Raw genomic sequence first — 20,083 nt, 5'->3', positions numbered from 1 at the left:
GTGCTTGCATGAGTGTGTGACCTGGGGCAAGTATCTCTTACCCTGTTCCCTGAGCCTCAGTTTCCTCATCTGTAAACTGGAGATTCTAATAGTTATTGAGCACATGTTTGCTGAGGGCCTGCTCTGGATGTGTGGGAATGTGGGAATATGCTGGAAGCTGGGAATGCGAAGAGGAGTGAGACTGTCCCTCGGTCCCCGTGTCCGTGGTGGCTGTACGTACGTGGCATGGAGGTGGGCACACAGCAGGCATTCAGGGACGGCAGCTCTGCTGTGATGCAGGATTTGTAAGATCGGCTGCTGACAGCCCAGCAGTCTGGCCTCCTCAGTGGTGGCCTCTCAGGGAGCCTCTCTTTGATTAATGAGTGTCTTTGTCCCTAAAGGACGTGCTGCTAGCTCCCTTCTTGTTTCATCTGGCTGCTGGGCCCCCCAAACAGTTGGCAAAGCAGTTGGTATCATGGACTATTTTTAGGTGGGGGAGTCAGTGGAGTGTGTGGATGTGGTGGGGCCCAGGGGGGGTCCAGGAGACAGGGAGCTTCACAAGCAACAAGATTGGGGGAGACGAGGAAGAATGCTCTCTTTCAGGAATGTATGGACAAACTTTCACTTCTCCTTCATGACTGGAGCCAAAGGACACCTCCTCTGTACAGCCTTCCTTGATTTCCTCAATAAATACTCCAGAGAGTATTTAAGGGTCTACTCTGTGGGCTTCCCCCCAGCTCTTGGTTATGGTTCCAAACATACTGAGAAATAATGTGCTGTAGGGATCTTATCTGATGCATTTCTGGGTCTCTCCTGCTCTGTACCTCTGAACCCCATCCTGCCATTCCTCATCATAACAACAAGGTATAGAAGTTAAGAGTCCAGATTTTGGAGTCACACAGCTGAGATCTACTCCTGGTCCCTTTCTAGCAAGATAACCACGTTCCAAGTTAAGTTTGTACAACTCTGTTTTCTCATCTGTAAAATGGGGGGTTATCGTGCCTGCCTCCCAGAGATTAAAAGTCTTATTGCGCTCAAAGCACAGAGCATGGCACCTGGCATAGACTGATAGATCTCTTGCAGGCCCAGAAGGAGCTGCGTGCTCCCCAAGGCCTCCATCCCTTTTTTGGCTTCTCGGGTAGTGTGTGCGTACTAGAGGGAAGGAAGGAGGTGTTCCCCGACACCCCGGGTCCAGAGCCAGCCAGAGGTCACCTCTCGAGAAAGTGACTGAGCTAGGCTGAAGACAGGTCTTCAAGTCCAGTCAATAGCAGCATTCTTCCTCGTCCTTCCTGCTGACGGACAACCCCCTCCTCCGATTCCTCTAGTATTTTCCTTCTCTCCTTCCGGCCCTCGCTTCTCTCCTCTAATTCCACGGGTTCCCATTTGGGAGGCGGGGTCTTGGGCAGGAGGTGGAGAGTCCCGCGGCCGAAGGTGGAAAAGGGGCCTCGCGCCCAGGGCGAAGTCTCCGGCTTGCGGTCGGGGAGGGGGTGCCCGTGTCTCTGGGAGAACCCGTAAGTCCCCAGAAATGAGGGCGGGGTCTGGGGAGCCAGAACCCGGGGATGGATCTCAAAGATACCGGGGAGTCCCCGAACCAGTGAAGACTGGCTAGGGAGTTCCCGAGACAGAGTGGTGGGCGGGGCTTCCCAGAGTCTGGGAAGGGGTGAGGGAGGGGGCGTGGTCTCCCCATAGAGGGGCGGGGGCCCTGTAGACTAGTGCTAAGCATCGCCGCAAGGGGCGGGGTTTCGGGTGGGTGGGGCTCCTGGGGGCGGGTCCAACGGGGCGGGGCATTCGGACAGGGGGCGGAGTGTGGCGGTTTGCGTTCGCCCCCTCCCCCGGCCCCGGGTGTCCCCGTGACGAGGCAGCGCGGAGCTGCCGCGGGCCGGGCCCATCCCGCCGCAGCGGCCCCGGGGCCGAGCAGGGGCGAGACGCGGAGGGAGAGGCGCCGAGCGGGACCGCGAGCGCGGCCAGGTGAGACCGCCGGGGCGGAGGGGGCGGGGGCTGCGCCGGGCGGGCTTCCGCGGGCGCGGGGGGCGTGTTTGCGTGTCTGGGGGCGGCAGGGGGAGTGGGTCCGAGGGCGGCCGCAGGGGTGCTGTTTGCTCGCTCTCGGGTCCCGGGTGGGCTCGGCCCCCGTCCGGGCACTGCCCGCGGGGCTCGGGGTGTGCGGGACTGTGTGCGTGCGCGCGCGTGTTTGTGGCGAGGGGCCGCCGGGTGTGTATCTGCGTATGCGTTGGGCCGTCATTGTGCCTGCCCCCAGCGCGGGGCGCGGGCCTGCCCCGGCGCAGTCCCTCCTGCGCGGGGATGTTTTCCAAACAGTCTTCCTGCGGAGACGGGCTCTGCTGCAGCCCCAGCCGGAGGGGGGAGCGCCGCCCCCACAGGCCTCCAGAGACCCGGGCGGCCCTGGGACTGCAGACAGACACCTGAGGGAGGGAGGGGGCACGCACCCGGGAGGGGTCCAGAGGCCTGCCCGCCCGGTGAGGCCAAGGTGGGGAGACTGAGGCAGATGGATGGGGAGAGGAAGGTGGCCAGACAGACGGAGATGGGGAGGAGGGTGGGAAGAGAGACGGCGGAAAAAGGACAGCCCAGGAGGGCAGAGAGTCATTGAGAAAAAAGACAGACAGACAAGAGGCCTAGACCTGCAAAGGGACTGAATGATTAAGATGGATAGATTCCAGGACCCCACAGAAGGGTTACTCAGAGGCCACTGAGCCAAGAGCCAACCCAGCAACTAAGTCTAAGATGAGGAATAAGGGTCCTCCAACTCCTGAGGTGTCCCTCTTCCAAGCAGATCCCAGACTGGTGTCCTGGCCAAAAAGAAGCCTCTGGCCACCCCATGTTGGTCCACCCCTATGGCCCCACCAAAGATCCTGCCTCTCTGAATGGGGGGCCCTCTCCCCTTGGTTCCATCCCACCCGGTTCCCTTCCCCGGTATCCTGGCAACCCCGGGACAGTTTAAAGGAGGCAGAGGTGGAGCAGTTGCCATAGCAACAGAGGTGGTGAAAGGTCACTTAGCCTAGATGGCCCTGCAGCAGGCCTGAGCTGGCATTGAGGGGGGTTGGGATGGGAGGTTGCAAAATCCTTTTTCTCCTCTCCCACTCTGCCCAGAATGGTGCTAGAAGGAAACCCTGAAGTGGGGTCTCCCCGAACCTCAGACCTCCGGCATCCAGGGACCCAGGGCTCTTGTGTCCTCTCTTCTCCTGGTGAAGATGCACAGCCAGGCGAGGAGCCCATCAAGTATGGCGAACTCATCGTCCTGGGGTGAGCGACCCTGGTTCAGGTGGGGCAGGTCACCAGGCACCCCCAGGGCAACAGACCAAGGGCCCCAGCTCTCCCCACATATGACCTTCTGCTCTTTGTCCCTCCTCACCTTCCCAACTGAGAGACAGAGTTGATCAAACCCACCTCTATTCTTGTTATTTTATCTTCCCATTTTTTATAAATTACTGAGAAATCTCTTACTGCCCACCTAAGTTTCTGATCAGAAAAAAAGCAGCACCATCTGCCTTTCAAAAGCACCTAGCAGATGTAGGCTGGCGTGAAGAACTCTGGTTCTCCAGCAAAAATGCTTGGTTCAAATCCTGCCTCTGCAAGTTGCTTAACTTCCCTGTGCCTCCTTTTCCCCATCTTACAAGTAGGGACGATAATGATACCTCAGAGGGTTGTCAGAGGAATGAAGGAGGTGATTTCTGTAAAGCACGTAGGACAGTGCCTGGCACATATCAGGTGTTCTGGGAGGCAGGCTTGTGCCAAGCCCTTTCACGGACATTATTTCATTTCAATCTTCACAAAGATGCTGTGAGGAAGGAGGTGAGGAAACCGAGGCTCAGAGAGGGGAAGTGACTGGTCCAAGGGCACACAGCTGGTAAGTGGCAGGGCTGGGATTCGGACCTAGGTCTTTCTCACTCCAGGTCGAGTGCACTTTGACTAAGCCACAGCTGACCCTCATGCTACAGATGAGAAAACCGAGGCCAGGAGAAGGGAGCGATGTGAGCTGGTGGCTGGGTAGACCTCATTCCCTTCCTGGTCTCCCCCTGACCAGGATCCTTGCACCACCCCCTTAGCGCTGCCCTCAGGTGCAGATCCCTCTTCTTCCTCCCCCATCCACACTTCCTTTTGGCCTCTCTCTCTGCCATCTGCACGGAAAGAAGATATTTGATGAGCTATGCTATCATTCTGATTATTTAGAAATAATAGTGGCTACCGTTTGCTGACACGTACACGTCACGCGCTTTTTCCTAGTAAGTTAACATTTATCAAGGGCTTGCTATCTATATATGTCAAACTCTGTGCCAAGCATTTTCAAATGCTTTATCTCATTTAGTTCTCCCAATGAACCTGCGAGGTAGGTCCTGATTAATTAGCACCATTTTACAGCGGTTATGTGATAAGTGGAGGAGCCAGGATTGAAGCCAGGCCCATCTGAGTCCCGAGTCTGTCTCCAGAACTGGCCCACACCCCATAAGTGGGAAGAGTTTAGGAGGGCGAAAGTGATTTTGCCCCTGTCAGGGCTGCTTGCATGAGAAAAACAGCTGCTGGGTGTCCTAAAGGAAGGGCAGACTTTCAGCGGAGGGTGAGGCCACTGATGAGGAAGCTGCAGACCTAAGGGTAGAGACCCTCTTTGCCGCGGTTTATGCTTGCTAGAGCAACGAAGCCCCACGCTGGATAGAGCCACCTGGAGAGCACACTGAAAAGACCCCCTGACAGTCCCATCCCAAACCTACAGAATCAGAGTCTCCATGGGCGGAGCCAGGGAATCTACATTTTAACAAGCTCACAAGAACACTCTGAATCAAGTGGTCTTTGTCTGTATTTGGCATCTCTTCATCCTGGCACTCCTAGCTCCAGAACCTTCTGTAGCTCCCTAGTCTCACAGAATAAAGTCTCGACTCCTAAGCTTGGTGTTCAAGGCCCTTCCCCCAGCTTGATCTGCCTCTACTTCAGCTCACCACCCAAGTCACCACTCCCTGATCCCACCAAACCCTGACAGTCTCAGGCCCTTCGCTTGGGGCGAACCTTCCTTCTGGAGGGGCTTCTGCAAGAGAGGCCGGAGTCAGACCGACCCGAGTTCAAATCTCGAACTTTTTCACTTACTAGCCTGGGACCTCAGGCAGGTCAATTTACCTCCCTGAGCCTCAATTTTTCTTATATGTAAAATGGGAAGAAAGATACTTGCCTGGCAGGACATTGCACAGGTTCCATTAGGTAATTAATAACGTGAAACTCCAGGAACACAGGAGGCTCCAGTCCATGGCAGTGATCAAGGCTGTGACTCACCCCATCTTTGCCTTCCACAGTCACTCCCTCTGGATAAAAGCTGGAAGGAAGGTAGAAATTTGACATGTATGGATATATGGAGCTGGTGGCATTGTGGGTCTGTCTGTTTGTTTCATTCTGGTTTCCATTCGTACTTGTGGTGTCGTAAACGAAAGTTTGCGGTAAAGGTGAATCCTTTCCAGTTCTTCAAGGCCTAGTAAAGGTGTTCCCCCTCTCCGAAACCTGATCTGAGAATCCCCTTCTCCTGCCTCTGGGCCTGTGGTACAGTTCGTGCCCAGCATCCTTGAAAAGCTCAGGATACCCCCTTCCCTGCCACCGAGGGGACACAACTGACCTGCGGCGTGCCCCCTGTGGCACCCCAGCACCCAGCAGCTGACCAGTCAGGTGTCCAGGAAACACTGGATAATTGAATGAAAGGCCTTTTGAAGATATTCTGCCCCTCATCCTACTCCCCAAACACAGACTGGTAGGGTATGGTCTCCTAGTTTCCGGTGGTTATAGAGTTTGTTTATGAAGGTAAACTGCCCAGAAGTTGGCAGTTCCTCCAAATCTCTCAGGGGCTCACTTTCTCTCTCTCTCTCTCTTTCTTTCTCCCGGCAACCCCTTCTTTTTAACCCGCTACACCCACAGCTACAACGGGTGTCTGGCAAGTGGGGACAAGGGCCGCCGGAGAAGCCGCCTGGCGCTGAGCTGCCGGCCCCATGCCAATGGCGTGAAGCCCGACGTCATGCACCACATCTCCACACCGCTCGTCTCCAAGGCAAGCAGCTTGTCCCAGCGGACCTGGACAGAGGTCCTGTGCTCCCTGCCCAAGTCCCAGGTCTTCGGCCTTTCGGGTCCTAACCACCTGCGACCGCACTGGAGCAGGGGAGCCCCCTTGTGTCTCCACTCACTTACGGCATTGGCCTGCCAGAGAAATGGTGCGGGGGAGGGATCCCTTGTTGTGCACTGTAGTTACAATCCACAAAATGTTTCTTGGATGACCAGACTCCAGCCATTTTTGAATGGAAGTGATCAGCATCATTTTGAGGCAGCCACGGCTCAGAGGAGGGACATGACAGTCACACAGCAATGGCAAAGGAAAAGCCTTTGGCTTCAGAGCACTGGGACTAAGATACAAGCTCTCCCGTGTGTCTAGCTGTGTGTCTTTAGGCCAGTTTCTTCTCCTCTCTGAGCTGCGATTCCTTCCACTGTAAAATGGGAATGATAAGGATGCCTCCTTCTTGGGGTGACTATAGGGGTCAAATAAGGTAACCTGCGTATAGCGCTAGCCACACAGCATACCCTTGGCGAGGGTAGAGTAGGCCCCTCACTGGGATTGGCCAGCGGGCCTTGGGTTCTAGCCTCTGGCTCCAAGGCTCACACTTCTTCTGGCCACATGCCCTGGGAAATGACTTCTCCTTTCTCCCCACCAGGCACTGAGTAACCGTGGCCAGCACAGCATCTCGTACACGCTGTCCCGGAGCCACTCGGTCATCGTCGAGTACACCCACGACAGTGACACGGACATGTTCCAGGTATGCTCAGGCCCCTCTGCGTGCCTCTCGGTCACTGGGCCACCAGGCCTCGAGGTCTAGCTCTGCGGGCGTTCCAGGGTGAACCTGGAAGACCGAGGCCATGGTGAAGTTGCTCTGGGGGCCCCCAGTGCAGTTGACTACGCTCCAGATGAAGAAGCAGGATGTCCAGGGAGGGCTGTTGACTTCCTGGAGTCACACAGCAAATCAGTGGCCACATCAAAATTTTAAAAACCCAAGACCAGACACCCACGGGAGGCCATGCAGCTTAGGGGTTCAGAGTGTGGCGTGAGAGTCATACTGCCCGGGTCAGATCCCATCACTTACCAGCTGGGTGACTTTGGGCAAGAGTCACTCACTCGCTCTGGGCCTCAGTTTCCTCCTCTCTGCGGTGGGGCCATGACGTACCACTCCATGGACTACCAGGCAGATCAGCTGAGATACTGCACGTGAAGCGCGGGGCTTGGTATCTGGTACCTACAAATAGTTCACTCCCAGACTGGGTGTCACCTTTCCACTGATCATTCAAAAAAAGAAAAAAATCAACTCATGTTTATTGAATAGGGGAGACAGAGAAGCCCCAGACCCCAGTGACTGGATTTGGAGATGCCAGTTGAGAGCCCAGAGGGCCTGGGGAGCTGGGATGGTACCACCCCCTCCTCGTTGTTAGGTGACCCTGCTTACAGAGCAGCTGCTGGAAACCCTGGGCTGGTGGGGCTTGGGGGAAGCCCTTGGGATTGACCCTCACACATAGCATCCCTGGGCTTGCTCCCCTCTTCGTCACAGATCGGCCGCTCCACAGAGAACATGATCGACTTTGTAGTAACAGACACATCCCCCGGGGGAGGGGCTGCCGAGGGCCCCTCAGCCCAGAGCACCATCTCCCGCTACGCCTGCCGCATCCTGTGTGACCGCCGGCCGCCCTATACTGCCCGCATCTATGCCGCTGGCTTCGATGCCTCCAGCAACATCTTCCTTGGAGTGAGTGAGCCCGCCAGGCAGGGACTGGGACGTCATCTGAGAGTGAGCAGAAGGGTCGGGTAGGGAGGGGCAGCGCCCTGGGGTGACGGACCAGCCGGCAGCCATCCTAACCAGGACCTGTGCTGGGACCAGCGATGCTACTTAACAAATGAGCACTGAGACGCTCCGAGAGTTCCGGCTGTGCAGCGCCCATTCCAGCCCTCTCTGGGTCGCCTCTGACCGTGCGGGTAGAAGGGCAGCATCCCCGGCTCACAGCTGGCGGGGGGGGGGGGGTCACTCGGAAATAGGATCTGATCCCACATGTGGTCTCAGGAGCGGGCGGCCAAGTGGCGGACCCCCGACGGCCTGATGGACGGCTTAACCACCAATGGGGTCCTGGTGATGCACCCAGCAGGCGGCTTCTCGGAGGACTCAGCCCCGGGTGTCTGGAGGGAGATATCCGTCTGTGGGAACGTGTACACTCTGAGGGACAGCCGCTCTGCACAGCAGCGAGGGAAGCTGGTAGGTGGCCTGCTCCCTGCCCACCTTCTCCCCTCATCCCTGCTGGGCCCTTCCCCCGATCTCCTCCCCTCCTACTCCAACAGGCTCCATCTAGAGGCCGTGCGCCAGTTGCCCCACAGAAAGGGCCACACCATAGTCTCCAAAACGTAGCCCACATGCTGCCGGAGGCCCGTGGGGTGGCGTGTGTTAGAGCAGACGTGACTGCGGCAGTACCCGGTGGCTTTAGGGAGGCCGCAGCTGGAGGAATCGCAGCCTCTTACGAGGATGACACTTGGCCCCTGTGTGAGCAGATTATAGCCTAAAGTGTTGGCAGTCTGTAAGGTGTCTCTCACGTTCAGACGGATTTAGCCTTATTATCCTCATCTCGCCGGAAGGGCCCTTGGAGGAGTTCTGACGGAGGGGACAGTGAAGCCTCCACGTGGCACAGAGGAGAGAACTCAGGTTCAGAGCTGCGAGAGTCCTAGAGAGAGATAGGGGCCAGGGCAAGGTCATGGGGCCAAGCTCGTCAAATGGGCCATGATGCAGAGCTCTTCAGCATGTGAGCACATCGGGCTCGTAGAGGCAAAATCTCAGGGAAGAGCAGGGCTTCTCTTTCCAGAGCATCAGTTCTACCGGGAGATCTGGGGAAACGTTACTTTTAAAAACACTGTGCCTGTGAATTTCACTAGCATCCGCTTGTGGAGTACCCGTGACGTTCCAGGTTCTGTTCCAAGCATTTACAGTGATTGATTCATGAGAACCACTTGAGATAACGGGAAGTATGGGAAGTAGCATCCAGCCTGAGGATAAAGAAATTAAGACGCAGAGAGGTTGAGTTACTCGACCGGGGATGCCGAGTTATAGACAGTGAAGCCAGAATTCACACCCAGACAGGCTAGCTCTAGAGTCCTTGTTTTTAGCCACAGCCAAGAGGACAGCTGCCTTGGGCCGAGTCCCCGGGTTTCAGATAGAAGAATTTCTCACTTGTGCCCTTAGGGGAGAGCCTGGGGGAGAACCTCATTTTGGTCCAGATCTCCTGATTTGACCGATGACATGACTAAGTCCCTGTCCCACTGTGAGGGACAAGGCGTGCCTGGAGACTTTGACTTGCCCTCCTGTGTGGCTTCTCAGCCCTCCTGGCTCCTGTGTTTCCATCCTCGCCCCTCGTCTGCCCCAGCCCTGCCGTCTCCTCTGGCCTAGCTGGCCCCCCTGTCCAGGGTGTGCTCTCCAGGGAGGTTTGGTGGCATGGACAGGTGGCTTGGCCGAGGGGTTGGCTGCCCAACAGCCAGGGCTTGGGCGGCCTCTTGAGCAGTAAGGCCCTTCTGCTGTCTCTGGCAGGTGGAAAATGAGTCCAACGTGCTGCAGGACGGCTCCCTCATTGACCTGTGTGGGGCCACTCTGCTGTGGCGCACGCCGGCGGGGCTGCTGAGGGCCCCCACGCTGAAGCAGCTGGAGGCCCAGCGACAGGAGGCGAACGCGGCACGGCCCCAGTGCCCCGTGGGCCTCAGCACCCTGGCCTTCCCGAGTCCGGCCCGGGGCCGCACAGCACCCGACAAGCAGCAGCCCTGGGTCTACGTCCGGTGTGGCCACGTCCACGGCTACCACGGCTGGGGCTGCAGAAGAGAGCGGGGCCCCCAGGAGCGTGAGTGTCCTCTCTGTCGCCTCGTGGGGCCCTACGTCCCCCTGTGGCTTGGCCAGGAGGCAGGCCTCTGTCTGGACCCCGGGCCACCGAGCCATGCCTTTGCACCCTGCGGCCATGTGTGTTCGGAGAAGACTGCCCGCTACTGGGCCCAGACACCACTGCCCCACGGCACCCACGCTTTCCATGCCGCCTGCCCCTTTTGTGGGGCCTGGCTCACCGGCGAGCATGGCTGCGTCCGCCTCATTTTCCAGGGGCCGCTGGACTAGGCTCCCCCGGGGCCCCGGCTGCCATGCCCACCTGCCCACCTAGATCCCCGACCTCGTGCAGCCCAGAGGGAGCTCTGCATGTGGGACTCTACCGGCTGGCACAAAGCCACACCAGATGGACACGTTGGATGGATGGGCTGTGCTCCTCCCCTCTTCACTCTGGTCCCTGAAACCCCTACCCCAGTCGGAATGACGGGGCGCTCAGCACCAGCTCTGTCCCGGGCTGATGGAGGGAAGCCCATCCCTATGCCCTGGCCCTTCCTGGGGTGTCCCACATCATGCCGCCTACACTGTGTCCCTGGGGGCGTGAAGGGGCCGTGGGTCCCTGACCCCCAGCTTAGGCTGGCCGTGCCCTGAGCCTGCCGACCCAGCTCCAGATACTCACCCTGCTGCTGCCCTGGGTTCCTCTATAAATCTCGCTGCTCAGCCTGCCCTCACAGATCCCACGTGTCCGGCATGCGCGCGGTGCCGCCAGCCCCTGCATGAGTGAGGGGTGGGCAGCAGGCTGGGGCCGGCATCTGCTGGTACCCACTCCAGGCTGAACTCCATGCCAAGTGGGCTCTGGGGACACAGAGACGATCGGACTTGGTTCCCTGCCCGGTGGAAGGCACAGTCTAGTGGACGACAGACCCGATTACCGAATGACAACACGGTTTCCTGGGCACCAGGATCAGAGAATCGTCAAGGGCTGCAGAGCTGGTCTCCCAAGCAGGCGGGAGAGTGAGGGAGGCTCGCGTGGGAACTCCCTACAGGAAGGGGAGGGTGCTCTGGGCAGGGGGGAGGCTGAGCACAGGCGAGGGTGTCAGGAAGCAGGAACCTGAGTGAGGCGCTGGAGAAGAGGCTGCAGAGGGGGCAGAAAGAGGGCTGGAGCAAGAGGTTGGGGCTGCCCTGACGGGGAAGATGCTGGATGGAGGCTTTGGAACCTCGTTTGTGGACAGTCAGGAGCCGGGGGCGGGGAGGGGACTCGGGGTCCCGGAGTGCTGGCTGTGACAGAAGGGCCACTATTACAAGTGCCCACCGTGCCCTTCACTGTGCTGCTGCTGCTAATAACTATCTATTAACTAACAGAAGGTTTTGCTATTTAATCCTCACAGTAACGGGGAGGGGGAGGGGTTACCATTTCTGTTTACAGGGAGATTAAGGCACAGGCACCAAGTCCCACAGCTAGAAAGTGGCCAAGCCAGGACGCAGATCCATGACTGCCTCCCTGGCCTCAGCCTGGCCTCCTCCATCACCCTGGGCTGCTTTCCTCGGATGGGGGTGGGAGAGGAGGGGCGGGCAGCCCAGGTCACCGGCACAGCGTGTGCAAATGTGTGGCGGGGTATATGCTTGACCCACAAAGGAGCCGGGTCTGGAGGGGCAGAAAAGAGAAATGAGGGGTGAGGACATAGGGCTGGGGCCTGGTGGCCCTCGGTTGCCATGGAGACCAAGAACTGGACCCTGACTCATCTTGGCTAAGCGGCACCTCTCCCTGAGAACCAAAGCAGCCTCGGTGTGCTGCTGGGGTTGCTTTTAGACCATTCCTGGAGGGAGCAAGCTAGGGAGACTGGTAGATGGAGATTCTGGAAATACAAAAAAATCTGCAAAAGAGACTGCTAAGTATAGGCCTCCTGGGCATCATCCCCAGTTGAAGACAGCCGCCAGAGCCTTACGGAGTACAGATTCCAAGGGGAGGGCCCGCTGCAGGCCGAACAGCTGGTGGGGGCCGCAGAGACCAGACCCGGGGCTCTCGAGAGGACAGAGGGCTCCTGAGGGTGGTGAAAAGATTCCTGCTCCCGGGGCCCCACATACCACAGTGGGGGAGCCCAGATGGGGAGGCTCAAGCAGCTGTGGGCATATTGCAAGCCCTGCATGCACACACAAAACGCTGATAATCCAGTTCTCTCTTCTGGCCCTGTTCGGAACCAGGTAAGGGATGTTCCGATCCTGTTTCCAGCAAGGAGAGGAGAGAGTAGAGACAAGCACAGAGCAGGGTACCGCCCCAGGGAGAACTTGGAGGTAGTGGTGGCGGGTAAGACAGCCCTGATCCTGGCCCAACTCTGCCCCTTTCCAGCTCTTGGCACGTCAGTCTCCTCACCTTTTAAATGGAATAGCAATTCCTATATGACCAGGCGGAGGTGAATGTACTGAGAGCACCTGTAATACAGTAGGTATTTAATGTTCATTCCTCACCTGCCCTTCCTGCATGTCCATGGGGAAGAACCCAGGCTAGGGATGGCCGTGGAGTGGACTGCTCCGTATGACTGTGCGTGTGTGTGTGTGCTGGGGCCAGTGGAGGAGACAGCGTGGTGGAAGCTCTCAGGAAGGCTAGACCCCAGTTCAGGGACAGCCCGGGTGGCTTCAAGGAAGTCAATGAAACTAATAGCCCCAGTTTCTCCATCTCCTACAATGGGTAAAATGGTGATATCCCATCAGGGTTTTTACAAGAATGAAATAGCTTCCATGTTAAGCTGGTAGCATCAGACCTTGTGTGTTAACCGTGAACATAAAAACGCAGCTTCTTTGAGGGTCCCAGGAGTCCTGGGATCTTTTGCTAGCCTGAGCTGCCCGTTGATGGCTAGAGCGCACCACCTCCTTTACTGGTGCCCAGCTCAAATTCACCCGTCAGGGGAGTGTACCCATTTTAAAGACAATAAAAATTGAGGCACAGGGAAGAAGAGGGGTGACCTTCCTAAGGGCATAGAGAATTTATTGAGCTTTTCCCCATGATGACAGTCATCATCGGAGCCAACAGTGCATCAAGCCTGGCTTTGGGCACTTTCATAAATGAGAAACCGGCACCAACGGTGGGCAGATGCTGCTGTGAGCCCAGACACAGGTGTGCAAAGGTAGGGCAAGGAGAGTGTGTGGATTTCAGGTATTCCCTTTCTCCAGCCCCTCCGGGCACAACACTAGGGAGCAGACTGCCCAGTCCTTAGTTTACTCCTGGCTACAGCATCCTTGGGAGTGGAGACAATTGTTAGCTGGATTTTCTGGCTGAGAAAGCCAAGACTCAGGTAGTGTCCCGCCCAAGGCTACACAGCTAGTAGATGATGGTGGCCGGATTCGACCTTAGATGGCCTGCCTCTGCCCATGCTGACCCAGGCCCCTCACAATGCTCCCCACTGAGCCCAGACATGCCATGCCTGACCCAGGCCATCCTCTTGTGAGTCAGTGCAGACGTGCAACGGTGGACCTCAGCCCCAGCTCGGTCCTGGGCCGCCTTTTGGGGTCACAGGCAGCCCTTCCACCAGGCATCGGGCGAGTACCAACAAGCTCCATGCCCTTCGCATCTTTGTGCTGAGGAAACTGAGGCTCAGAGACGTTTAGTGGCTGCCTTCCAGGCCCTGGCGAATCGATGGCGGTGCAGTGAAGCACTTGTCCCCGCACGGGTGTGACCGCCTGGGCTCAGGCTCTGCTGCTGACCTTGTAGGTTTCCCAGTGTCCTAAGAGTCTCCACCCCCGACCCTCGAATCCAGTGAGGGAGGGAGAGTCACATCACTTCCCGAGCGCAGGTTCCCACCTGCAAAACTGAGGTCCCGGGACCCAAAGGAGGGTGGCGCTGGAGCTCTGTAGGGAAGTCCCCGCTGCTCCGTACATGACACCCATGCCGCCCCGCCTGGACTCGAAGCGACCTCGTCAGCCCGGTCTGCCGGGACTAGGCCACGGCCAGGCCGGCCACTCCGGTTCCCGGCCGCCGCGCCAACACCCTCACGGACAAAGGCCAAGGCCGCAGGGGCCATGCCGCGCGGGACCCAGTAGGGCCCGGGAGCGGAGAGCGGCGGGCGGGCGGAGCGCCCCGAGGGGCGCCTATTGGCCGGAGCTGACGCCCATCCGGGCCCCGAAGCCCGACGATTGGCCGCGGGGGGCGGAGTTCGCGGAGCCCCAATGAATGGGGGAGCCGGAAGCAGGAAGTGAGTTTGCGATGAGAGCGGCTGCTGCAGGTGAGGAGCGGCGCCCGGGTTTCGGGGTCACAGTGCGTCATCCTCGGGGGACAGGGCGAGTCTGGACCGAACGCAGGATTATTCCTTTTCTGCCTTCCATCCAGTACCCCTTCCACATTCACCGCGGCCCCGAGGCCAAGGAACCCTCCGGGCAGCAAAGAGTTAACCCCGAGGGCTGTGCTGTTGGGGCGGGGCATCCGGAGCGGTGGGGGAGGCTGGACTCTCAGTCCCGGGAGGGGAGGGCGGTGTGGAGCAAGTCCTGGGTTGGGAGATCCCGTGTCCCAGCGGGATTGTGAGACTTCGGTAAGTCGCGTGGTCTCTCTAAGCCTCAGTCTCACTGTCTGTAAAATGAGTTTTCTTCCAGCTCCGAACTAACGTGGCTCTGTAGTTCCCCAGGCCAAGCACAGGGAGCGGGTTGGAGGATGGAGGGCCAAAGAAAAGGTGTTTAGAAGGATGAGAGTGAGACAGATGGCACACCCTCCTGGTGAGGTTGGCCTTATCATCGCCCCCATTTTATAGAGGTGGAAACTGAGGCACAGAAAAGTGAAACAACCGTCTTGGTTTTAGGAGCTGTAAGGGCCTATTCAGCCAGAGAAGCCCCACCCAGGTTGAACTGCTATTTTGTTGTAAAACTTGGATTGACCTTGCTCCCCCACCCCCAGGGGAACTTGCTTAGAGACCAGTCCCGGAAACCAGTCCCACAAAACAAAGTCCAAGTACAAGGGTGGGTCAGGCCAGGTGGTGGGATTCAATCAGTGGGGGCGCGTACTGTCTCCCAGCTACCAAGGTGATGGGCTAGTTTCCATGGGTATTGTGGGGGTGCATTGTAATTCAATTAGCCACCTGTGTGTGGCCAGGCCCAACCACATGGCCTTTGCTCTATAAAAGTTAGTCTGGAAAGCAGGGAGGGGTCGTCCTCTGTAAGGGGCAACCCCGACCGGTCTGTTTGACAGTCGGTCTGATTCCTGATGCTTGGTGCGAAATAAAGCTTTGCTTGACCTTCGCTTTGTATCAGTCTCGCTCCTTTAATCATGGACCCATTATTGGGGTACCCAGTTTTGGGGGGATCCAACAGAACTAAGGGCTGAATCAGGTTTGGAACCTGGATCTTCCCGCTGGTGGCCTGGAACTCCACCCTTGCCACTACAGTGCTGGGTGGAATTGAAGAACTTAAAGGAGAATTCTGAAGAGGAGACTAAGAAGTCAGGGAAGGAGTAGGGGCCCCTGAAGGGCCTGGGCTGGGAGTCTAGAGATGCAGGTCTCTGCTTCTGCCCTCTCCCTTGTGTTAGTAGACAAAGCTCCTAGCCTCTCTGGGCCTCAATTTCCCCATCGGTAATACTAGGTGGTTTAATTCAGTCTTTAAGATTGAGGGCCCCAGGCCAAATATGACCTACCTGTGTATTTTGTAATATATTTGCGTGTGTTGCCTAACCTCTGAGCCTCAGTTAACATATCTGCGAATGGGTTTGGGGGGGGATTAAATGAGACCATGAGAGTGCTTAGCTGGGTGTGTAGTCAGTATGTGGTAAATGATGGCTGTGATGATGGTGATGGTTCTCAGCAGGGCCCATGGCGGACGCCCAGTACATCCTGCCCAATGACATCGGTGTGTTTAGCCTGGACTGCCGGGAGGCCTTCCGCCTGCTGTCGCCCACAGAGCGCCTCTACGCCCACCATCTGTCACGGGCCGCCTGGTATGGAGGCCTGGCGGTGCTGTTGCAGACCTCCCCTGAGGCCCCCTACATCTATGCCCTGCTCAGCCGTCTCTTCCGCGCCCAGGACCCCGACCAGCTGCGCCAATTCGCCCTGGCTGAGGGCCTTACCGAGGAGGAGTATCAGGTCAGTTCTTTTAGGTCATTTAGCATTTCCTGAGTGGCTTCTGGATATGAGGGACCACAAGCAGGAATACAAAGGTCCTTCTCTGTAGAGTAGACCAAGGGCTACAAATAATAGGAACTCTCCTGGAGCCTCAGTCTTTCCATCTAGAAAATGCGCATGAGGGTAGTCTGTACCTCCTGGGGTTGCCGTGACCTGATTCCAAGATAAGTAGAGGCTGCTGTGAGTAAAGGAAACAGCTATGGACACTCAGAGATGGTAGAGGAGGGAGTCCAGGGTAGGCATCAGGAGGTCTGAGTTCTGGACCATATCTTCCTCTACCATGTTGTGGGTCCCTGCCTGTGTCCTGGCTTTTGTTTGTTTGTGGGTTCCTTGGCCAAGAATTACTTAGACACATGCGTAGTGTATTGCTGCGGTGCAGAAAGACACAAACGAAACATGAACATCACCTATTGGATGGTGGTGCAGCCTTTCAAGTCCTCTGTCAGTACATTGCATTATTGCAGTCCTCTCCGAGTACGTGCACGTGTGCACCGGTTCCTCCCTTCGTGTTTTACATAAATGAGATCATACTCTCCGTGTTCTTAGGAGTCCTGCTTTTTTTTTTTTTTTTTTAATTGAACACCATGTCTTGGAGAACTTCCGTGGGCTACACAGAAATGCACCTCATCCTTTTTGTTGACCGTGAAGTACTCCACTACAGTGTACACCAGAATCAGTTTAATCTTTTCCTTATCGTTGGACATTTGGATTGTTCCTGATTCTTCTTAGAAATAGTGCCACAGTGAGCATACTTGTGCGTATGTATGAGGAGGCTCTGTTTCTAGAAGTAGCATTGCTGGGTCAAAGGCTCTGTGCATTTACAAGTGATCGATGTTGTTAGGTCATCTTTTATAAAAGTTTCACCAAGAATGTTTGAGAAAGTGGCCTGTGTTTCTACATGTAAAATAAAGGGATTGGATTGCTTATCTCTGAGCTGAGGCCCAGGCTGTTTCTTCTTTTCTTTAACTTTTAGTGATCACATCCCATCTCTAGACCTTGACTTATTAAAAGAGCTCATGGCTGGGGAAGTGCGACCTGAGTGTTGCTATTCCCCGTGGGACACTTTCGCTTGCAAATAGGAGAAACCTGCCTCAAACTGGCTTGGGTGGAAATGCAAATCATGACTTCCAGTTTCCAGTCCAGCATGTAAGGAGCTCATAAGTCACCAGTCTGTCCTAGCAAGTAAAAGGTGGAATACGCTGGAAAAATCAATAACATTTCATCTGTCCTTAAGTAAGTTGAGGCCACAAGGGTTAACTGCTGCCCCCACATGGGAGAGACAGACAGGTGGGTACAGAGAATCACAACTCACCAGTGCAAAAATTCATGAGCAGAAGCCTCCCCCAGAACCAGTGCTGGAGTCAGAAAACCTGAACTGTGATTGACAGATTGCTGGAGGCTCAGTGTGGACAGCTCTGAGAGTTTAAAAACTCCAGGAGATCAAAGTTAGAGGAGGGGTCTCCACACTTTCAGGAATTTGGGGAATATTACCTCTAGGATCTTGGTCCTCATGGCAGATTGGATTTCAGAGGAAAAGCCCCTTGTGCTTCTGGCAGAGAGAGGGGGAAGGGAACCATTTTTGAAAAATGCTAGAACATTCTGTTCTTCCCAGTTAGCTCTCAGGAGAAACTGTATCAGCAGAGCCTAGAGCCTCACTGACCTGGCTGGAGGAGACTATCCCATTTCAGACAGTTCAAGAACTGTCCTGTCCCACGTAAGGAGGAGGGCGGGAACATGGGAGAGGCGTGTGTGAAGTTCAGGGAGGTGAAGGTTCACTGAGAAACTGCCGAGACCTAATTGTGGGACTGGAGAATGCTTCACCTGCTCCCACATCTTACCATCGTACGACTAAAGGGCCCATTTACAGCAGTTCCTTTTACCAGTGCTTCCTGTCTATCAAGAAAAAATGACCAAACATACTAAAGTCCAAAAACGCAGTTTGAAGAGACAAGAGAAAGCATCAGAAGCAGATTCCGACGTGGCGAGGATGTTGGACTTACCAGACCAGGAGTTAAAGCAACTATGGCTGATACGATGAAAGGCTCTCATGGATAGAGCAGACAACACGCAGGAACGGGTGGGCAGAGACTCGGAAATCCTAAGAAAGAACCCAAACTGCTAGAAGTCAGAAAACAGAAATGAAGAACGCCTTTGCTGGGCTCACTAGTAGATTTGACACAGCTGAGGAATGACTTGCTGAGCTTGAAGATATCTCAGTAGAAATCTTCAAAACTGACAAGCAAAGAGAACAGACCGAGAAACACAGAACAGAGTACCTAAGAACCATAGACCAACTCAGGAGGTGTAACGTTTATGTAATGGGAATACAGGAAGAGGAAGAAGGAGAAGATGAAGAAGTACCTGAAACGATAATGAATTGCCCCAGATTAATGTCAGATACTAAACCACGGATCCATGAAGCCCAGTGAACACTAGGTGGAACATTAAATGCCCCCCCCCAAAAAAAATACACTCAGGCGTATCTTCAAACTACAGAAAATCAAGGAAAAAGTCCTAGAAGAAGCTGGAGAAAAAATGGATCTTACCTTTAGGGGAGCAAAGATAAGAATTTCATCCAGCTCCTCAGAAACCACACAAGCAAGAAGAGAGTGGATTGAAGTATTTGAAGTGTTGAGAGAAAAAGCCACCAGCCAGGGGCGCCTGGGTGGCTCAGTGGGTTGAGCCTCTGCCTTTGGCTCGGGTTGTGGTCTCGGGGTCCTGGGGTCGGGTCCCGCATTGGCCTCTCTGCTCAGCGGGGAGCCTGCTTCCCCCTTTGTCTCTGTTTGCCTCTCTGCCTGCTTGTGATCTCTTTCTCTGTCAAATAAATAAAATTTTTAAAAAGAAAAAAGAAAAAGCCACCAGTCTAGGATTCTGTACCTTGTAAGGTTATCCTTCAAAAATGAAGGAAGAACAGACTTTGTCAGACAAACAAAAATCGAGGTTATGTATTGCCAGTGGACCTGCTTTGCAAGAAATGTTAAAAGTTCTTCAGGGAGGGATGTCTGGGTGGCTCAGTCGGTTAAGCAGCTGCCTTCAGCTCAGGTCATGATCCCAGCATCCTGGGATTGAGTCCCACATCAGGTTCCTTGCTCGGCAGAGAGTCTGCTTCTCCCTCTGCCTTTGCTTGCCACTCTGCCTGCCTGTGCTCTCTCGCTCTCTCTGACAAATAAATAAATAAAATCTTTAAAAAAAGGAAAGTTCTTCAGGGAAAAGAAAAATGCTATAGTTGTGAAACTCAAATCTACATAAGAGAGGGAGTGCATTGGAGAATGAAAACATGAAGGTAGAATAAAACTTTTTTTTTTTTTTTGATTCTTGATCTAAGAGAGCCATTTGTTCAAAATAACAGCAACAATGTGTTTGATTATGTATGCTTATGTTTATCTACATTATATATAATTTACACATTTATACATATATAAAACTTACGTGTGCTTTTATATAGGTGAAATAAATGATAGCAATGATGCAAGGGAGAGGAGACAGGAATTAGAATTACTTTGTTATTATAAGGTTATCATAAGGTACTTTGTTATTATAAGGTTATTATAAGGTACTTTGTTATTATAAGGTATCATACTATCCAGGAGGCAGTATAGTGTTATATGAAGGTGGACTTGGGTTAGTTATAAAGGCATGTTGCAAAATCTAGGACAACACTAAAAAGTAAAAAGGTATAACTGGTAAGCTAAGAAAGGCGAGGAAATGGACTCATGTAAAAGGCTCAGTTAAAACTACGAAAGGCAGAAAAAGAATGGAAGACAAAAATAGGAACAAAGGGGGTGCCTGGGTGGCTCAGTGGATTGGGCCGCTGCCTTTGGCTCAGGTCATGGTCTCAGGGTCCGGGGATCGAGCCCCGCATCGGGCTCTCTGCTCCGCGGGGAGCCTGCTTCCTCCTCTCTCTCTCTCTGCCTGCCTCTCTGCCTACTTGTGATCTCTCTCTCTGTCAAATAAATAAAATAAAATCTTCTAAAAAATAGAATCTTTAAAAAAAAAAAAAGGAACAAAGAACAAGGACAGCAAATAGAAGACAGTAACAAATATGGTGGATACTAATTCAGCCATATTGGTAATCACTGTGAATATCAGTGGTCTAAATGTACCAGTTAAAAGACAGAGATTTTCAGAATGGATCAAAAGACAAGACTG

At 54.8% G+C, this 20,083-nt stretch overlaps 2 protein-coding genes across 6 annotated transcripts in view; both read left to right on the top strand.

The window, feature by feature from the left end:
* Window positions 1-1,817: 1,817 nt before the first annotated feature.
* On the top strand, window positions 1,818-10,559 carry PELI3 (pellino E3 ubiquitin protein ligase family member 3). Of its 2 annotated transcripts, XM_046015359.1 has the most exons (8): window positions 1,818-1,947; window positions 3,082-3,234; window positions 3,767-3,838; window positions 5,881-6,010; window positions 6,666-6,767; window positions 7,551-7,745; window positions 8,058-8,246; window positions 9,564-10,559. In XM_046015359.1, the coding sequence occupies exons 2-8, from the start codon at window positions 3,083-3,085 to the stop codon at window positions 10,131-10,133; spliced, it is 1,410 nt and encodes a 469-aa protein (XP_045871315.1). In that variant the 5' UTR covers window positions 1,818-1,947; window position 3,082; the 3' UTR covers window positions 10,134-10,559. The 2 variants fall into 2 exon arrangements, with proteins under 2 accessions (XP_045871315.1, XP_045871316.1); XM_046015360.1 differs by lacking the exon at window positions 3,767-3,838.
* Window positions 10,560-13,922: 3,363 nt separating this feature from the next.
* Window positions 13,923-20,083, top strand: part of DPP3 (dipeptidyl peptidase 3) — a 36,060-nt gene continuing 29,899 nt past the window's right edge. Inside the window, exons 1-2 of one of the 4 annotated variants that reach the window (XM_046015355.1) lie at window positions 13,923-14,056; window positions 15,618-15,895. In XM_046015355.1, the coding sequence (XP_045871311.1) occupies window positions 14,005-14,056; window positions 15,618-15,895 (330 nt within the window). In that variant the 5' untranslated portion in view covers window positions 13,923-14,004. Of the gene's footprint in view, window positions 14,057-14,272; window positions 14,360-15,617; window positions 15,896-20,083 lie in introns of those variants that run through there. The other 3 variants (XM_046015356.1, XM_046015357.1, XM_046015358.1) reach the window with 3 other exon arrangements.

Source organism: Meles meles, chromosome 8 (assembly GCF_922984935.1).
Source record: "Meles meles chromosome 8, mMelMel3.1 paternal haplotype, whole genome shotgun sequence".
Classification (NCBI taxonomy): Eukaryota; Metazoa; Chordata; class Mammalia; order Carnivora; family Mustelidae; genus Meles; species Meles meles.
The sequence above is the reverse complement of the archived record's forward strand: the minus strand, read 5'-3'. Positions and strand labels throughout refer to the sequence as shown.